The sequence below is a fragment of the Mirounga angustirostris genome, unplaced genomic scaffold, assembly GCF_029215605.1.
Source record: "Mirounga angustirostris isolate CCGP_5_RB_7025 unplaced genomic scaffold, mMirAng1.0.hap1 SCAF_8, whole genome shotgun sequence".
Classification (NCBI taxonomy): Eukaryota; Metazoa; Chordata; class Mammalia; order Carnivora; family Phocidae; genus Mirounga; species Mirounga angustirostris.
In genome coordinates this window covers 43,115,026-43,132,008 of record NW_026991716.1, presented here as the reverse complement: position 1 = coordinate 43,132,008, position 16,983 = coordinate 43,115,026, and the positions used below count along the sequence as shown (strand labels likewise).

The 16,983-nt window shown below is 35.0% G+C and overlaps 1 protein-coding gene across 2 annotated transcripts in view; it reads right to left on the bottom strand.

Moving 5' to 3' along the window:
* The window catches only part of CD2AP (CD2 associated protein), a 132,740-nt gene that overhangs the window by 51,176 nt on the left and 64,581 nt on the right, over positions 1–16,983 (bottom strand). For both annotated transcript variants that reach the window (XM_054505401.2, XM_045866998.3), the window contains exons 6-8: positions 3,134–3,321; positions 599–677; positions 105–199 (exon numbers count right to left, since the gene is read on the bottom strand). In XM_054505401.2, coding sequence (XP_054361376.1) covers positions 105–199; positions 599–677; positions 3,134–3,321 — 362 coding nt within the window. The remainder of the gene's footprint in view (positions 1–104; positions 200–598; positions 678–3,133; positions 3,322–16,983) is intronic.

Here is a 16,983-nt window from a genome sequence, read left to right as displayed (position 1 = left end):
TGTGCCAGGTTCTCAAAGTTCCAGCTCCTCTAGAGCTTACATTGTAGGAGGAATGTAAGAATGAATAATTAAATAATGCACTGAAAAACTGAGAAACAGCTTACCTTACTAATCAAGTAGATTATCTCTCCCTCTTTAAAAGAAAGCTCATCTTCATTAGTACCTTCATAGGCAAATAATGTTCTACAATATTCCTTTGCTAAAATAAAGAATGTAAATAATGTAGTTTAAACAAATTGATTCTTTCAAAAATACTTATTAAGCCTCTACTCTGTGTAAAAAAAATGCACACTAGAAGCTATTAAAGATGAATGAATAATTTTGGCCAATACTATACACTGAATTAAGTAATAATTTCATTAATCCATGCACTCAAATAGTTACTAAGTGCCTACTATGTTCTAGGCGCAGTTCTAACCACAGGGGGATACATGAGTGAACAAAGCACACTAAAATCTTTGAGCCTGTAGTACTTACATCTCATAGGATCTAATAGTCTGATCAAGCAGTACAGTGTTAACAAACATCTTCAAAAAATCTAATAATGTATTTGGGGCATGCTTCATTACCAATATGCAAATTTTATTCAAACACTTACCTTTAGTTTTACTTTCTGTGTCTGTTTTTGTTATGTCCACACTCTGTGCTTTGGATCCTACTGACTGTATAACTAAAGGCTGGAATAGAAAAGGATGGTATCAACTATTTTAGGTGAGAATTAAGATAATATTCTTAAATAAAATTTCCATTTGCATTAGCCAGCTTTCCCTAACGATACCTACAGCCAGGTTAGTAATGTGACTGACAACTCTGTAATGAAAAGACAAAGATGACATAGGCTTTCCTAAATGATAGCTCAGAACTTCACATTTTTAAAACTCCCTATCTTAAGGATAATTCACATTCTCTGCTACCCATAATACAGTAATTTAATTTTAAACCTCTAAAATCAATAAAAACAATAGCATCTGGGACACCTGGGTGGTTCAGTCAGTTAAATGTCTGCCTTCAGCTCAGGTCATGATCCCAGAGGCCTGGGATCGAGCCCCATGGGGCATCGGGCTCCCTGCTCAGTGGGGAGCCTGCTTCTCCCTCTCCCTCCGCTGCTCCCCCTGCTTGTGCTCTCTCTCTGACAAATAAATGAATAAAATATAAAAAAAAAAAATATCATCTGAAAATGTACTGAATACCAATCCCTTAGCTAACGCTTAATATACATTATAACTTAATCCTCAAAACAATCTGCATAAAGTAAGCACTATTATGTGCTCCTTTTATAGATTAGGAAGCAGTTAAGTAACCTGCCCACAATCACAGTAATTTAGTAGTGGAACCCAGATCTGAATCTTTTAGAAAAGTCTGACTCCAGAAAGTGGCTCTTAAACAACAGCACTAAACTTCCTTACGATGACATAGGGAAGAAAACAAAGTCTTTATACTTCATTGCTGCTATCTGAATAAAAATACCTAGGTAATGTTATAACCTCTGTAACTATAGTCTAGGAGAAAATTTTACCTTGTAAAGGACTGAAGTAAATCCTTCATACTAGTGTTTTCCTTGACTTCTCTCCCCAGAAAAAACATTACATTTGACCTTAGCTGTCATTAGTTAAAAATCTAAATGTATCAACTACCTATTACTGTGTGTTCTGTGTATTTTAAGATACTCACTTTAATTTGTCCCAATTCTACCCATCATTTCTTCTAATCTGATGTCACCCACAAACATAGCAAATGTGCTCTCTATCAATTCCTGGGTCAGTGATCAAAGCAAGGCTCAAAGGCCATCAATACAGGGTAACCCTGAGACAACTCTCACTAATAATTAACTCTTGAGTAGTGAACATTTTAAGTGGCATCTTGAAAGAGTACTAGTGTAATCATTAATTAAATAAAGTTACTTGATATAAATCATAAGCTTTAGAGTTAGAAGGGAGCCCCAGATTATCTAATGTCCCTCATAATGCAAACACTGCTTCTCCAACATTCCTGGCTTTTACATGGCTATACTGCACCATTCCAAAACCACAAGAATTCCAATCTTCACCTTCAAAACTAAGAATCAATTAGGCTCCATAATCTTACTGCCAGACAGTCTCAGAGCTAGGAGAGGGTAGGGTAGAAAGTACAAGTTCTCTTTCCTGAATCCAAATCATTATTACATGAAAAAGTATGTAGCAAGCTGGGAAAGAAAAAATATATTGAAACTAACCACTTTAGAAGAAAACTTGAGAATATATCTCACCAACCAAAACAGTCTTATAAGTGAAATATAGCTGAACTAGGCAAGCAAATACTGAAATACTTAAAACTCTTAAGAGTTAAATACAGATAAACAACTGAGAACTAAAACGAAACAACACCCTGAAAGTCAATGGAAAAAGCTCCTATCTGAAATAAGTAGTCTGTATTTCTAAGGTGTGAGCCTCAGAAACAATACAGCCTTGTAATTAGTGTTCCAGAAATTGCAGCTATTTCCCCCCAAAACAAAGACTTGCGAGTTTATTTTAAAATCTGTTATTAATTTGGAAAGAAAAAATAAAAAGGATCTCACCAAGTGGTAAAAAATAAAGTAAAATAAGTAAAATCTGTTATTAGATGTTATAATTTATGGTACATTCATTTTGATTTATTTCACAATGCCAGTGAAATACTAATGAAAAATAAAGTTCTCCATACACTTAGAGAGAGATTAGCAGATTTCACCATAGCAGACAATCCAGAGGAAAGTTAAGTAGAGCCTAATTAACTTAGTATCTCATTGTGAATCCATTTTAAAATGACCCATGTTAGGCCTATTTCAAATTAAAAGAAAAAATATGTAATTTTAGCTTTTAAAAGGCAAAGCAAAAAAAAAAATCACCTTTTCTATTTTTACCTATGATAACCAAAAACTCTAAAGTTTCCACTAAGAAAAGTTGGTGTTAAATTTACCAGTAAACGTTCTCATTTTAAAGGAACCAAATATAAACATTAAAGTAATCACTATAAAGTTGCAGTTTCTCAGTCTTCTCATTCATAACCAATTAGTGATCTCAAAAAAGGAAATATAACAGAGTTGCAAACTTTTACATTTTAAAAAATACTTAATGAGAGAATAAGTGCAGTTAATCTAGAAGTTCAACATTATTACCTTTTCTGTTTTCTTCTCTTCTATTTCACTACCAGATGTTCTTGTCCTAAGTTTCACAGAGCCTTCTTTAAAAATATCTCCAAATCCAATTCCTCGAATTTTCTTTGGCTGTGTAACTGATCCAGGTGCAATTTCATTCCCATTCCCCGGAGACGGTAAAGGTGAGGTAGTCCCAGTCAAAACAGTTTCTGAAAGAATAATTTGTTTTTGAAGAATGTAGAATCACAAAGATCTTGACTTTCCCCTTCCATACTGTTTACATTCTATACCTCCTAATTAAAAATGGTAAAATAAAAATAAAAAATTAAATGACAGACCACTAAAATATCCAATAAAGTAAAATTCACTTAAACTGATTATTTTGGATATTGTTTTAAACGATAACAATTTTAGGAATATTTAGGTAGTAAAATGCTAATTTAGAAATCCAAGAAGTCATATTATACAAGTTCCTTAACAAAAGCATGTCAAAATTCACAGCTCTTAGCCAAACATGACAGAGCTGTGAATTTTGACATGCTTTTGTTAAAGAACTTGTTGGACAAAAATTAATCATTTTCTAAAAGTTATATACATAAGATTCAATCTGATCAAAGTAGGTGAGTTTCCAAATACAGCAACTAGTAATATTAGCAAATTTTTATTTTAAAAAGTCCATTTTCATTCTTAAAAGTTTAAGATCATTTTAACTCATAGATGACTGAAGTCTAAATTTGAAACAATAAAAATTTAAACTACAATAAAAAATTTTTTTAAGAAATTTTAACATTATATAAGAAAGAAAGTTGTTTCGACAATCTTGCTCAGCAGGCAAAGGATCTTATTTATAGGCTTTAATGAATTTATGAACAACCCATGGAAAATTTTATGGGTATTTTTTCAGCTTATTTTTCTGGGTATAAGAAGCATATCTCTTATCAGATTCTCAAAAGGCCTTATAATCTAAGAAAAAGTTCTAGAGTGTATCATCCAAGAAAATCCCAGAAACACTTCAGAATGGGGTTGAGGGGTAGGGAAAAACACATGATCTCAGTTCATTGAACTAAAGGAGTCTGTTGAAGTTTAACAGTAAGGATAACAACAAGGTAATTAATAAAAATGTAGTTACATTTATTCAGGGCGTAATCTATGGCAGGCACTTGCTAAGCACTGTACATGAATTATATCTAATTTACATAATCATTCATAGGCTTAACATTAAGAACTATTATTCCTCATTTTGAAAATAACTGGGTAAAGAGATATTAAGAACTCCCCCCCCCAAAAAAAACCTTTCCAAAGCCATATATGTAGTAAGTAACAAAGCCAACATTTGAACTGAATTCTAGATGATCCCAGAACCAAACATTTTAATTAGATTAATAACAATAATCATTAATAATAATGGTTCAAACAACAAAAGCCTCCACTCACATATCTGAAACATTTGATAATTAAAGCAAACAACTTTTAATAACTTAAATGTAATGCTAACAAGTACAGTGATCTATTCTAACCACTTTCAATATTAGCCTAAGCCACATATCTTTTTGTAATATATTTTAAATTAGTTTATTAGAATGTTTACATACAATAAAATGAACCAATTTTAAATGGACATTCCAATATCTTTTGACAAATGTAGGCACCACGGAACCACAACAATCAAGATATAGAACACTTCCGTCACCCAAATGGACATTCATACACCACCCTCATCAATCCTTCCTAAGTTCAAGCTTCAAGAAACCTTGATTTTCATTGTCACTACAGGTATCTGAGTTTCAAATAAATTTAATCATACAGCACATACGTCTTGTGTCTGCTTCTTTTGCTAGGCAGAATGTATAAACTATATCCATGCTGTTCCATGCATTCCTACTTCAGTTCTTTTTATTGCTGATTGGTATTCCATTGTACAGATATATCACTATTTATCTAACATTAAGAATGTTAACTGCAGGGGGGCACCTGGGTGGCTCAGTCATTAAGCGTCTGCCTTCGGCTCAGGTCATGATCTCAGGGTCCTGGGATCCAGTCCCACATAGGCCTCCCTGCTCAGTGGAAAGCCTGCTTCTCCTTCTCCCACTCCCCCTGCTTGTGTTCCTGCTCTATCTCTCTGTCAAATAAATAAATAAAATCTTTAAAAAAAAAAAAAAATTGTTAGCTGCAGGTTTTTCATAGATGAGCTTTGTTCAATTTATAAAGTTCCCTACTGCTGCTATTATGGAGCTTTTTTAGTGAAATTAAGTATTGAATACATAAAATTCTCTTTCTGCATCTACTGAGATGGCCATCTTTTAAGCTGTTTAATATAGTATATTAACTTTTGAATACATGGGATAAACATCATTAATTATAATATATAACCTTTACATTTTACTTTTGAATGAATGGGGTAACTCCCTTTAATCATTATGTATAACCTTTACATATTTTGCTAAGCTTGATGTGCTAATGCTTTGTTTTGATTTCTGTGTTTATGCTCATGAGATAATGGTTTATAATTCATTTTTTCATGACTTCATCAGATTTTTAGATCAAATACCAACCTAAGAAATCTGAAAAACTCTGTGTAAGGTTAAATTCTTAATAGAATTCAGCAGTATTTTGTGTGAAGATTTTTGATAATGAATTCAAATTTCTTCATATGCTACTCAGACTATTAGTTCTATTTCTATTTTAATAAGCTGTATTGTTCAAGGAATGTGTGCATCTAAGTTATCAAATTTATGAGTATATTTTTTCATTATCCCTTTAATGTCTGATCTGCAGTGATACTCGTATCACTGGTTTTTACTCAGACATTTCATATCTGATTATCAGTAATATTTTTTCCCTTCTCTGAGCAACCATTAGAGCTTTAACAATTTTATACCTTTTTGAAAAACTCAACTGTTGAAATTGATTTTCTTGAAAGTTGGTTTGTTCTTTATTTCATAGTTTTTTGCTCTCATTTCCTGACTTCTAATTATTTCAGGTTTACTTTACTCTTCTTTTACTGATTTCAGATAAAAACTTATGATTATTGACTTTTGTTTTTTCTAGTATTAGCACTGAAAGCAATAAATTTCTCTATAGGTGCTGTTCTACCTGCATTCCACAAATTTTTATTGTTGTTTCCTTTTTTCTTTTTTTCATTTGAAAAACCAGTTTAATTTCCCTCACAATTTCTTCTTTGATCCACAGGTTATTTATAAATATTGCTTAATTTCCAAGTAACTGAGAATTTCCCAAGTATCTATCCCTGAAATACTTCCACTGGGGTCACAAAACCTACTGTGTAGGACTTCAAACCTTTTAAATTTCTGAGACTTGTTTGATGCCCAAACATTAAGGGTCTATTGGTAAATATTCCATGTACTTTTCAAAAGTATGTGTATTTTACTGTTGTTGGGTTAAGTATTTCAAAACATCAACTAGATCACTTATTTGATCATTGGACTCTTCTATATCCTTACTAATTTTTTTGCCCACTGGTTCTATCAATTAATGAGAGAAGCATGTTCAAATCTATGCATAGATTTGCCTGTTTCTTTCAGTTCTGGCAGTTTCTGTCTCATGTACTTTGTAGTTCTGGTATTAGGTTATACATATTTACAACTGTTACGTAATTTTTATGAATTGACTCCATCATTATGAAATGTTTCTTTTTATCCCTTTTTCCTTTGTATATTAATATATCATTATTAATGTAAGCATTCTAGATTGCTTATGCTCTGCACAGAATACCCTTTTTCTTTCTTTTAACCCGTATCTTAATATATTGAGCAAGTTTCTGGTAGGCAGCATATTATCCAGTCAACTGGCCTTTCAATTAGAGTTTTTAGACTTTTTTTTTTTTTTTTTTTAAGTAGGCGACATGCCCAGCGTGGAGTCCAGTGTGGGACTTCAACTCACAACCTTGAGATCAAGATCTGAGCTAAGATCAGACTTAATGACTGAGCCACCCAGGTAACCCTAAACCATTTAATTTTAATGTAATCACTGATGTGGTTTAAATCCATGATCTTGCTATTTGTTTCCTATTTGCCCAGTTAATCTTTGTTCCTTTTTTCTTTTTTCCTTTGGCATTAACAAGAGACTTTATTTTTTCAGTTCTGGAGTCTAGAAGCCCAAGATCAGAGTGCCAGCATGTTGGGTTGTGGTGAGATCTCTCTTCATGGCTTACAGATGGCTGCCTTCTCACTGTGCCTTCACAAGGCCTTTCCTCAGTATGTGGACATAAAGACAGTGGGCTCTGCTGTCTCTTCCTCTTTTTTTTATTGAGATATAACTGACATATAACATTATATTAGTTTCAGGTGTACAAATAATGATTCCTTATGTGTATATATATTGTGAAATGATTACCACAAAAGTCTAATTAACATCTATCATCACACAGTTAACAAATTTTTTTTATGATGAGAACTTTTAAGATCTACTCTCCTATGACTTTAAAATATACAACACCGTTTTATTAACTATAGTTACTTTGCTGTACATGACATCCCCAGAACTTATTTAGGAAGTTAGTGCCTTCTGACCACCTTCATCCATTCCACCCATCCTATACCCTCCGCTTCTGGCAACCATCAATGTGTTCTCTGTATCCCTAAATTCAGTTTTGTTTGTTTTTAGATTCCACATGTAAGTGAAATCATACAGTATTTGTCTTTCTCTGTCTGACTTATTTCACTTATAATAATGTCCTCAAGGTCCATCCATGTTGATGCAAATGGCAAGGTTTTTCTTCTATTTTATGGCTGAAAAATATTCCATTGTGCATATATAACACACATTTTTTTATCCATTAGTAAACAATGCTGCCATGAACACAAGGGTGCAGGTATCTTTTCAAGTTAGTGTACTTCTCTTCCTTAGGTAAATGACCCAAAGTGGAATTTCTGGATCACACAGTTCTAATTTTTTGAGGAACCTCCATACTCTCTTCATTAGTGGCTACACCAATTTACATTCCTACCAACGGTACAGGAGGGTTCCCTTTTCTCCACATCCTCACCAACACTTCTTGTCTTTTTGAAATAGCCATTCCATCAAGTGGTTTTGGTTTGCATTTCTCTGAATATTAGTGATGTTGAGCACCTTTACATGTATATATTGGCCACCTCTACATCATCTTTGAAAAAATACCTATTCAGATCCTCTGCCTATCTTTTAATCATGTTTTTTGAGTTGGATGAGTTCTTTATATATTATGGATATTAACCCCTTATAAGATATATGATTTGCAAATATTTTCTCCCATTCCATAGGCTGCCTTTTCATTCTGTTGATGGGTTCCTTTCTGCGGAGAAGCTTTTTAGTTTGATGTAGTCCCATTTGTTTATTTTTGCTTTTGTTGCCTTTGTTTCTGGAGTCAGGTCCAAAAAATCATCTCCAAGACTGATGTCAAGGAGCTTACCACCTAGGTTTTCTTCTAGGAGTTTTATGGTTGCAGGTATTTGTTCGAGACTTTAATGCATTTTGAGTTGATTTTTGTGTTTGATGTCTCTCTTTTTTAAAGTATTTTTTTAGCATTTCATTTTATTATTAACTTATTAGCAATTCTTCATTGTTTTATTTTCTTAGGGGTTGCTCTAGGCTTATAATACGCAACTTTAACTTGGCCAAAAACCATTCAAATAAAATTATATCGCTTCACGTGTAATAACCTTGTAATAATAGGTACATTTCCATGTCATCTCTTCTGTGTTTACAGCTACTGTTGTCATGTTTTACTTTTACATAAACTATGTTTCCCGTAATATATTATTTTAAAGTCAATTATCTTTTAAAGAAATTTAAAAATGTAAAACAGTGTTTTATACTTATCCACATATTTACCTATATTTCTGTCACTCTTCATTACACTTATATAAATACAAGTTTCCACCTGGTATCATTTTGCTTTTTTTCCTAGAGAACTTTAATTCTTTAGGGTATAGCAGGTCTGCTAGCAATGAATTCTCTATTATTATTTGTCTGAAAACTTTATCTCACCTTTATTCTGGATAATATTTTCACGAAAATAGAATTCTGGGTTGACCACTTTTCTTCTTTTAGCACCTCAAAGATATCATTCCATTGTCTTCTGCCATACTTAGTTTCTGATGATTATCTGTGGTTTTTATCTTAATTCTTCTCTACTTAAAGTACCTTTTTCTTCTAATTCCTAAGATTTTCCACTTTACTGTTTATTTTCAGCACTTAATTATAATGTGCCATTGCAAGCCCTGTGTGGGTGTGTGTGTTTATCCTTAGTTTGCATCAAATCTGGGCATATTTTAACATTCTTCAAATTATTTTTCCTGACCACCTTTTCTCTACTCTTTTTCTCTAACTCAAGCTATACATGTTAGACTATTTAAAATTATCCCAAGTTTTCTGCAGTCTTTATCCTGTTAGTGCTTCATTTCGAATGGAGTCTATTGCTACGTGTGTAAGTTTCAATTATCTTTTCTTCATTCTCTAGTCTACTGTTGAAATTCCACAAGAAGGAATTCATTACAGATACTGTGTTTTTCATCTCTAGGAGTTAGTTCCATTTGCTTCTTTTTTAATGTCTTCTATTTCATTCATTACATTCACATTTTCTATTACATCCTTGAGCATACTGAGCATTTTTATTATAGTTATTTTTAACATCCTTGTTGCTAATTCCATCATTTCTGGTTCACTTTCTATCAACTAGATTTTCTTCCAAACTGTGGGTCACATTTTGCTACTTCTTGATATACAGCTAGTAATTCATTTTATTTAATGTTGTTGAGGGCTAGATCTTGTTGTAATCCTCTAAAAACCAGTGATTCTTGGGGCCCTGGGTGGTCCAGTAGGTTAAGTGTCCAACTCTTGATTTCAGCTCAGGTCATGATCTCAGGATCATGGGACTGAGCCCTGTGTCAGGCTCCATGGAGCCTGCTTAAGATTTTCTCTCTCTCCCTTTCCCTCTCCCTTTGCCCCCACCCCCCAAGAAAATTTTAAAAATTTAAAAAAGTTTTAAAATAAAAAAACAGTGATTCTCAACCTGGGGTGCTTTTATCCCCCAAGGGATACATGGGAACATTCTGGAGACAATTTTGGTTATTACAACTGAAGAGTGTCACTGATATCTAGTAGGTTTAGATCAGAAATATTTATAAACATTCTATATGCCCTGAATAGACCCCCCCCCAAAGTAAAGAGTTATCCTGCCCAAATGTCACTAAGGACAAGGTTGAGAAACCCTGCATTAAAGAGTACTAATTATGGGGGCACCTGGGTGGCTCAGTAGGTTAAGCATCTGCCTTCAGCTCAGGTCAGGATCCCGGAGTCCCGGGACTGAGACCCACATCAGGCCCCCTGCTCAGTGGGAAATCTGCTTCTGCCCTTCCCCCTGCTCCTTTTCTCTCTCTCAAGTAAATAAATAAAATCTTTAAAAAAAAAAAAAAAAGAGTGCTGATTTTTTTTCTGGCAAACAGGCAAGTACCTGCATATTAGTGTGAAGCTTTCTCAGGGTAGAACTAGAATAGCTTCCATTTGAACACCAATCTACCCTCACTTCACCCTTCCACTGAATTGCCCATGTATTCAATGAAGTCTCTCAAAACCAGATGGAGAGAATTCAAACAATTCTTGATCTTGTGTAAGCACTGGAAATTATTCAGGTTAATCCCAGTGATTTATTTTTCTTCACCAACTATTCATGTCTAAGCTCATGGGGTTTCACTCTATGCATTCACAGACTGATATTAGCCAAACACTCAAGGAAACCCCCTAATCACGTTGTTGAAGCGCTTTCTCTCCTCCCCCCCCCCCCCTCCAACCACCCTCTCTCTTTCCCCAAGTAATCAGCTCCACAATTCTAACTACCCTGGATTCCTTGAACTCAAATCTCTAACTCCTCAACAAAACTGACAACCTTCTGCTGAGGTTCACCCTTTTGGCACTGCAGTCCAAAAATTAGTTCCTGGTAGAAATTCCGGACAATGATAGGATTTTCCTTGTTTCCCCTTTTCTCAAGTATCTCATTCTTGTGCTTCCTATTGTCTGAAAACATTTGTTTTCTATAATTTGTTCAATTTCCCAGTTTGTACGGTAGGAAGATAATTCCACTGTCTTACCTCCTCACTGCTGAATTGTGTTCTAAATATTGTAATATACATCTGCAATAACCAGCTTATCAGACAAAATAATATTCAGACACAGAACAGTATGAGGTACCTACCTGAAAGGCTTTTTTGAAACAATCTATGATATTAATAAGCTGCACATTAATAAAGGCAACATCATCAAATTATTCTAAGGTACGATTTTCAGTTTTTAGAATTATGGCCATAAAATGAAAATTTTCTTTTAGATTTAGTGACTGTAAACTTTACTGGAGTCATTAAAACATATCATTAAAATAAATGGCTAGATATTAAAAATATCTAAACACGAAGGATAGGCTAATTACTTTCAGCTCATTGAAAATTGTCAAAACTACTATAATGACTATTCTTTTTAAGATTTTATTTATTTCACAGAGAAAGAGAGAGCACATGAAAGAGCACAAGCAGGGGGTGCAGCAGAGGGAGAGGGAGACGGTGAGAGGAGCAGAGAGCCTGATACAGGGCTTCATCCCAGGACCCCAGGATCATGACCTGAGCCGAAGGCAGATGTTCAACTGACTGAGCCATCCAGGTGCCCCTGTAATGACTACTGAATCAATGGCTGGAAGGCAGCACAGTGCAGTAATAAAGCACATGAACTCTAGAGTCAAATCATATCACCTCCTCCACTGTATGTGCCCAGTTTCTTCACCTATAAAACAGGATTCTTCATAGGATTGCTATGAGGATTAAATAGATTACTATAAAGTGCTTAACAGGGTCTGGTTCAGTGCCTATGATTTTTGAAGAGTTTAAAGATGTATTGCTGAGCACCATTCAAGCAAGAGAGAGCATTATCACATAGAAGAACCAAAAAATAAAAGGGAAAATGTCTTAACTACTACAAGGAAGAATGGGTGAAGAAGGGGTAGTAGAGAAAGGAAAAGAGGTAGATGGGGAAAGCGGCCAAACAGGAGGTTTTATAATCAGACAAAACAGAAATCTTACCTATATGGTATTCCTAATATTTTTATGCCTATATACTTTATCTGTCAGATTGTCCTTGAATTTCTAAGTTTGTAGAAAAATTATATCTACATTTTATGTGTGCCACTGTCAGTCAAAAAACATAACAAGCAAGTGTTCCTATTAGGCCTAAAATTCTTTCTCCCTTTTTCATTGAATCTCTATAAGCAAAAGCCACTTAATGTCTTGTACCTCCGCATAAAATGACAAAAGAACCAAGAGTCCCAAAGTAAAATCACTGGGGAAAAAAAACAAAACAAAAGCAAAAAACCAAGAATCTTTATGTGAACTACACTGAGTGCTAAAGTAGAAACTTGATGAAAATACAAAGCATTTAATGGAAGCAATCCAAGTTCACTATTAAACTAAATGGGAACTCATGTAGAATATGTTAAAGTAAAATATGTAAACCAAGTAGAAGGACTTAGAATCTAAAGTTGCTGGCACAAATTTCCCCTTTTTACTCCAAAGAGTATCTTTTACCATCATTCAAAGATTTTAAAAATAATCCTACATTTCCTAAGAAAATGTTGCATGTGTTTTAAGTAGTTAAAATCTGTATTCCTTAGTTCCTCAACAGAATCTTTAGAAACCGCATCTAGCTATAACCTAATTTATAAAGACGCATAAAATATTACCAGTAAAAGCATCAAAGCCCCCAATAATTTTCCTTACAAAGCCATTTACTTCAGGCTGCTCAAGGTGAATGCTAATGTGGAAATACAGACACCACCTTAAATCCCGCAGACCAGGCTGCAGGCCACCGAAGTTCAACCCACCACCTTTGGCACGACCAGCGTACACCGCCATTACACAAGCTCCTATGCCCCACCAGCAATAAGCACTGTCTTCTTCTTCAGAGCTTGAATAATCAAATTAAAACACTGTTCACTTCTCCTAAGAGAATGACTATTTCTACCCACAAGAAACCAGAACTTCTGAAGAACAATCCGTCAGGGTTTCTTAACCATTTTATGCCACGCATCCCTCCAATAGCCCAGTGAAGCCCAGAGGGATGCATGGCTCTAACATTTGACTACTGGGACCCTTTTAATTGCCTCAAAATTCTGACCTCTCATTCTTAGGATCTCTCCTCTTTTATAGAAAAAAATCAGAAGTCAGACATCTCTCCCTCAGCTTCTCAACACTAACTCTGATGTATCGCCAATCAATTGAGATTAATGATACCTACAATATGAATCTCATTCCCTCTACCTTCTGGGTAAATCCTGTTCTGATGATAAATCCCATCCTTCCAAATATGCATCTTCAACTTCTTCCTCTGTACTTGTTCTTTGCCATTAGCATTTAAAAATGATCAAGACTTTTCCTTCTTAAGAACAAAAACATTCTTGAATATGTTGTCCTCAACTGCTGGACTGCTTTATGCTTCCTTTCTCCACTGCTCTCCACCCCCCCCCAATCAACTCAGCTTCTGTCCCAATCACCTTTCTTTACTGCGCTTATCCAGGTCATTAATGATCTCTCCATCCCTAAATCCAGGATTACATTTTCTCTCTTATCTAACTTATCTTAACTTCACAAGGAGCATCAGACATTACTGTCTATGTCCTCCCTGAAAAACTCTCTTTCCTTGACTACCACATACTCATAGGTTTTCTCCTGGCTCTCTCTCTATGCCCTCTTGGTCTTCTTTTTAGTAATTGTATCTAAATCCACACCATAAATGTTGCTATATAGGATTCGGTCTGGAGCTCTTTTCTTCACTCTAGACCGTCTCTCTGGGTGATCTCATCTAACTCCTGCAAAGGCTGAGACAGGAATGTTCCTGACATCTTTAAAAAACTATAAGGAGACCAACATGAACAAAAGGGAGAGTTAAGTAGGAGACAAAGTCAGAGAGGTAGGGGAAGACATTGAGGGTGCCAGGTCAGAGGGCTCTGTAGTCAATTTAAAAAGACTTTGATTTTTACTCTAAGTAAAATATGTACCTACTAGAGTGTGAGCACATTAACATTCAGGAAGCAGGTAATGGCAAATTAAGAACCCACTGCAATTGTAAAGCAAAAGATAACTTACACCAGGTAGAGGCAGTAAAAGAAAAGAGTTCTATTTTTAAGATTTTATCTGTCTGAGAGAGAGAGAGAGAGAGAGCACGAGTGGGGTGAGGGGCAGAGGAAGAGACAGACTTCCGGCTGAGCAGGGACCCTGATGCAGACTCGATTCCCGGGACTCTGGGATCATGACCTGAGCAGAAGGCAGATGCTTAACCGACTGAGCCACCTAGGCGCCCTAAAAATAGTTCTATACATTTATTTAGTAGGTAACAAAATCTGTTAATGAATCAAGTGTGGAATGTGAGATTAAAGAGAGTTAAAGATGAATCCAATTCTTTGGTTTAAATAAAAGAACAACGGAGTTGCCATTAACTCAGATGAGGAAGACAGTATAGAGCAAATCTAGGTAGAGAAAAGGACAGATGACCAATTTTGACTATCTTAAATTTGAGATGTCTCATAGACATCTAAATGGAGATTTTTATAGGTTTAAGATGGGGAGAAGACTTTATACAAGGCAGGAAAATACCGGAAGCTGTAGTCACTGGCTTTACAGAATATGGGGGGAAACTGAAAGCAGGTCCTACTTAGCAAATAAAGTGGAATGTAAAAGATGATAAAGGACACTCTAAACAAAAAGGGTTACGTATATTTGACAAAATGAAAAAGGAGTCATTTCATTATAAAAATGGAAACATAACACTTCTTTACAGAAGCAAAGCTTTTCCTGAAATTGAATATTAGAAGATATTTATCTAAATAAGTAAAATAGACTAAAAAGATTATAAAAATACCAATTATAGACAGAGTATGTTATACTTCATTAGGGCATAGGAATAGTGGACATCAATTCTGTAAATAATGCATTAGATGGAACTCTTAAATCAAAGCTTAAAGATCTGTATTCTTTTATCACAAGAGTTCTAAAGTTCTTATAAAGCACTCACTTCCTGGCATTCAAATCAATATGCAAAAACTTTGTGCCTAAAACTTAAAAGAGTTTTTTTTTTTTTAAAAGGGAATTATAGTGTACTTCAACCACTGACTTCCCCCCCCATAATCACAAAGCTCCACATTTAGAATGCAGTGTTATTTTAAAAGGGTTAAGTAAGCAAGGAAGTACATTTTTAACAGACATACTTCTGCAAAGTTACTAAAATTCAAATAAGGCTGAATAGTGCAAGAAAGTACCCAAAGTATTTATAATTATAAAAATTTAAAATAAAAATTTATAATATAAAATGTAAAAATATAAAATATAATAAAATTTAAATTGTATTTCTTTTGCTAGTGGTCCCATATAGCCTTAAAATTCTGGGGCGCCTGGATGGCTCAGTTGGTTAAGCGTCTGCCTTTGGCTTAGGTCATAATCCCAGGGTCCTGGGACAGAGTCCCGACCTCATAGTGCTCCCTGCTCAGCAGGGAGCCTTCTTCTCCCTCTGCCTGCCACTCCCCCTGCTTGCGCTCTCCTCTCTCTGTCAAATAAATAAAATCTTTTAAAAAAATTTTTGTACATATTTTAAGAGCTGAGTTTACATGGCATCATAAACATCATTTCACCATAAGCTTTAATTCATAATAATTTTTTGAGGGGGGAGGGGCATAGAGAGAGGGAATCAAGCAGACTTCATGCCCAGCACAGAGCCCTACACAGGGCTCAATCTCACAACCCTGAGATCATGACCTGAGCCGAAATCAAGTCGGACGCTTAACGAAGTCAACCAGGCACCCCAAATGTTAAAAATAAATATTAGAAGATCCAATACCTATGAAACACATGAACAAAAATATGCATCAGAAGTAATTCAGGGGACAGTCTGCTAAGTAATAACTATACCACTATGTTTTCTGTACTTGTTTGTTCTCAATGTTTTTACACATCTTCAAGACATGAGTTCTGACTTTAGAATACCAAGTATTCTCAAATAAGTAGAACATAAAATAGTATATGTTTTTATGACTCATATATCTTCCTATCTAAATGATTTTCTATATTTCAATGTAATCAGCATCTGCATTGAAAGAATGATTTCAATGTCCCAACCCCACCCCACTATAACTCCCAGTATTAGGAATACAATAGTACCCACAAATGCTAAATGATCAAGCCCCTAATTTTAAAAGCACAGTGCTCCATGCAATTAGGTTAACCAACCATAGCAGAGACTGATTCATCTACTCTCCCTAGGAATAACCCGTACCATGTCCTTGCGCTCCAGAAAACAGATGACATAATCAACTGGTATGAGGGCTACCTGTTCCATATATAAATTACTAAGTTTTTTTTACACTATCCCCCCCAAAGTGTTGGCCCTATAAAAAGGCACATGACATGAGAGAAAATATAATACACCGGAATAAAAATTAAACAGACCATAAGCTATTCATTTTTTGGATCCCTACAGTAAGCAGTAAGCAAACAAAGAAAAAGAACAGTCTCTGTCTATAAACAGCTGACAGTCTATTGGAGAGGAAAAACATAAACATGTGAATAGCCATACGTGCCATGATAAAAGTCTGCATAGACTGGTCAAATGAACTTCAACAAGGGTGTTATGGCGACTCAGAAGGGGAAAGGACTCTCTCTGTAACAGCTTCACCACAGGTCTCAAGGGTAATTATTAACCTTGCTACAAGTTTACGCACTCCTTGCTTGCTTTAAATCCCTTGATTTTGCAGCAGAACTTTCTTTGAGATTTGCAGATCACTGACCTTGAGGACTAAAGGACCAGACTTTCTCAGAAGATAAGGCCTGACTACATTGAAAACAGCT